Source organism: Chiloscyllium punctatum, chromosome 23, assembly GCF_047496795.1.
Source record: "Chiloscyllium punctatum isolate Juve2018m chromosome 23, sChiPun1.3, whole genome shotgun sequence".
Lineage (NCBI taxonomy): Eukaryota > Metazoa > Chordata > Chondrichthyes > Orectolobiformes > Hemiscylliidae > Chiloscyllium > Chiloscyllium punctatum.
Genome location: NC_092761.1, coordinates 29,529,529 through 29,533,615, shown reverse-complemented (window position 1 = coordinate 29,533,615; position 4,087 = coordinate 29,529,529). Strand labels below are relative to the sequence as shown.

The window sequence follows — 4,087 nt, the reverse complement described above, 5'->3', positions numbered from 1 at the left end:
GGGGAAAAAAAAACAGACAGAGTTGAAAGAAAAGTCATAAAAATGGAAAAGATTGTGAGAGAATCAATGTCTGGAAGGTATCAAAAAAAAAACTTAAATTTTGCTGCAAACAAAAAAACATTTATGACAGCAACAGACACACAATGCATGAAAATTGGTCCTATCCACTTAATGATTCAAATGGTTAAACAAGCTTTTGGAGAACACAAAGGACATCATCTGAAAATTGGTTGTGCACGGAGAGAAATTGTATTATTGATAGTCACTGCTCGGATGTTATGCATTTTCCACCAAAGATATTTAATTGTGATTACTTTCCCCAATAATTGCATACAAATTAAGTCTGCAAAGGCTGCCAATTGTTATAACACCACCTTCTTGTGGTCTGTATGAAAATAGAATCTCTGTTGTATACTATTTATTATAAGGGAACACTGTTCCAACTACATGACAGAAAGGATAGCTGGCTTGCTTAACTGTAAGTATAACCTGTCTAAACAATAACTTCTCAGGATTAGTGACAACTGACTGAATTTCTGAATCATACGGTGCATTCTTGTAGTGTGCAGAAAACTGAGAAAGAACTCCATTAGCAGCTAAAAGGGTGTAAACTACTCAATGTATAAAACATACAGGAAACAGTTTGCAGAAAAATTCACCATTGACACGTTTAATTGCTACCATTCAAACACCCAAACTTCAGAAATGTAGGCCATCATTTACCTAACTGTGCAAATGTCCAAATCAACTGGGTTTACAGAAGCCCCGAGAAATTCTAAAGGACTGTTGCAATTTCAGGGAGGTGGGGGGATGGAATGGTGGAGAAGAGAGACCAACTGAAAATGATATTACTTTGAAGAGAGTTAAAGTTTCAATCAACCTCTTCAATTGTTGGTCCACCAGAAGGGTCCTTTCTGACTTGTTCTGAGAATGGCCCTTCGGGCATACCTCCCTGGTAAAGTTTGGCAATGATGGGCTTGCATATTTTTTTTTTCTTCAAATCTTTCAACTGCTGCTCAAAGTCCTCCTTCTCTGCTGTTTGGTTTGCCTCCAGCCAGGAGATGGCCTGGTTACACTTTTCGATGACTTTGTTCTTATCTTCCTCACTGATCTTGCCTTTCGTTTTCTCTTCCTCCACTGAACTCTTCATGTTAAATGCGTACGACTCCAGGGAATTCTTGGCTGTAATTTTCTCACGCTGCATATCATCCTGACCTTTGTACCTCTCCGCTTCCTGCACTATCCTCTCGATCTCCTCCTTACTCAACCTGCCCTTGTTATTGGTGATGGTGATTTTGCTCTCTTTGCCAGTGCTCTTGTCCACAGCAGAGACATTCAAGATGCCATTTGCGTCAATATCAAAGGTGACCTCAATCTGTGGTACACCACGTGGCGCAGGAGGGATCCCACTGAGGTCAAATTTGCCCAAGAGAACTCCGGAGGAAAGGTCTCCTGGCTCACACTCCGCCGCTCGACTTCCTCTTGCATAAGGTGGAGCCCGGAGACTGGGTACTTGTTAAGACCTGGAAGGCCGAAAAGCTCCAGCCGCGGTGGGAAGGACCGTTCCTGGTTCTGTTAACAACTGAAGCAGCTGTTCGGACGAAAGAGAAAGGGTGGGTCCACGCATCGAGGATAAAGGGGCCTGTTCCATCTGAAGAAGAAAGCACTTGGACATGCGAGCAAGGAGACAAGCCGTTGGTGGTAAAACTGAAAAGACAGCAATAATGAACTCTACTTGGACTGTATTGGTGGGGATATTAATCAGTTTTCTCTTGTATGTGGGGGAGGGTAAGGGGAGATGTGACAAATGTCGGACTACGGTGAGGCTTGGGAGTAGGATCTACTCGGGATCATTTGTTTCTCACTCCCATGTGGACGATCGGTGTTACGATTTGAATGCACGGCAAGAATGTTGGGAGGGTGGAAAACCCTATTATCAAGTGTATAATAAAGGATACGGTGGCAGGGTCCGTGGGTGCCCCAAAAATGACCGCTGGGTCTGTGTTAACAAAGCTGGGCAGTGGGGCCTACCCTCCATGTTGCTCAAGGAACATGTGGACAGAGTCAGGGAGACCAGAGTACAGAATACTGTACGGAAGTTAGAGAAAGAGCAGGACCGTCAAAGGACGGTCGTTGTCTCCAAGGTGCCGTCTATATACAAGGAGGTAGAAGAGGAGATCAAACTTCCCGATGTAACACAGAACCTGTTTATTGATCTTACGTCTAGGATAGCCACCGTGTTAAATATTAGCAATTGCTGGGTTTGTGGGGGGCCGCATATGACTGAACAATGGCCGTGGTCTGGTCATAGCTTAGATATATGGGAGTTACATCAGTATAATTGGACACATGTCAACGAAAGAAAAGGACAGAGGTGGAGACTGACTAACAGCCCGGAAGGCCAGTTGTGTGTTGAAGGGAAAGGGAAGATTGAGGTGGGTATCAGCCCCTGTCAGAGTGTGTTGAATGCAACCACACAAGTCTGGTGGCCTAAGGATATCACATGGTACATTGCAAAACAGGAGAACCGCAATTGTGTGAGGCTGGGTGATGACTCTCGGTTTTGGAATTGTAGCGGCTCCGGCCCTTATGAGGGCATTCCTGGGGTAAAAGAGGTGTGGAATAAAGTTGCGAAACAGGGGGGGGCCTGCTCCAGATGGCCTATTTTGGATATGCGGTAATCAGGCATATTCCAAACTCCCCATGGGATGGGCTGGAGTATGCTTCCTGGGTCTAATACGACCTGAATTCTTCCTATTACCCCGGGAGGAAGGCGATGATTTGGGAATTAAACTCTTTGACTCCCTGCGTAGGTCGCCAAGAGGTATCCAAGTCGGTGATTGGGGGGATGAGTGGCCACTGGCCCGGATTATTGAATACTACGGGCCGGCTACATGGGCACAGGACGGATCATGGGGATATCGTACTCCTATCTATATGTTAAATCGAATTATCAGGCTCCAAGCAGTCGTAGAGGTCATTACTAACCAGACCGCTCTGGCCCTGGAGTTGCTGGCTAAGCAGCAGGATCAGATGAGGGCTGCTATATATCAAAACCGACTTGCCTTGGATTATCTGTTGGCCTCGGAGGGGGGCGTGTGCGGGAAGTTTAACCTGACTAACTGCTGCCTAGAAATTGACGATAATGGTAAAGCGGTTTTGGAAATTTCCGATGAAATTCGGAAATTGGCCCATGTGCCAGTACAATCTTGGCGTCCTCTTAGTGGCATCGGATGGTGGGATGGTCTCCTAGGTGGTAGTTGGTGGCGCACGGCGCTACTGATGGTTGGGGGGGGGCATGATTCTTCTTCTCGTATTACCCTGCCTAACTCCCTGTATTCAGTTTTTAATTCAGAAAAATATTTCCCGACTCCAGGCAGTGGTGGTTCCACAACATGGGACGCGTGAACTTAAAGTGATGTTGCTGCGAAAGACCAAGGATTTCCCGGGCCCTTGAGGAGGGGGGGGGGGCTTATCTTGTTCAGGCACATCTTAAAAAGAGAAAAGGGTGGAATTGTGAGAGGTAATTTCGGTTCAAACTTTAAGATGTGCCTGGACCACAGACTGATCTATAATAAAAGACAAAACTTTTGTTTCTTTTCTAAAACATTTTGTATACTCAAAAGTAGAATAGTTTAAATTGTGCAGAATGCTGACAATTTGTGAGCAGAGTAAAAACAAACAGGCCCTTGATTGATGAAACCATTAACACAGGCAGGGAAGAATGAGTCCTTGACTGATAATACTGCAGGGTGAGAGAAACAACTTTGGAGACTCTGAAGACTTTGTGATAAGGGTGCAAATCAAAGAATAATGATGTTTTTAAGAATGTGAACCTCATGGCTCGTTAGAGCCAGGAAGGGGAGGGTCTGGAGGCATTTGTTGCAGACTTTGTGATAAGGGTGTAAATCGAAGAATAATGATGTTTTTAAGAATGTGAACCTCATGGCTTGTTAGAGCCAAGGAGGGGAGGGATTTGTGCTGTATATAATGAGAAACTTTGTAAGCCTCAGCGCGCCTTTTACTCAGAAGGGTGCCCGACTCTGCAGACTTGCTAATAAAACTTTGTTTTCCTGAATTTGTCTAG

At 45.0% G+C, this 4,087-nt stretch overlaps 1 protein-coding gene across 1 annotated transcript; it reads right to left on the bottom strand.

The window, feature by feature from the left end:
- Positions 1-871: 871 nt before the first annotated feature.
- LOC140493942 (heat shock 70 kDa protein-like) lies at positions 872-1,516 on the bottom strand (the record flags this gene model as incomplete). The annotated part of the gene is made up of 1 exon (XM_072592896.1): positions 872-1,516. A coding segment is annotated over one exon (645 nt), but the record flags the coding sequence as incomplete, so codon positions are not given.
- Between the last annotated feature and the right edge of the window lie 2,571 nt (positions 1,517-4,087).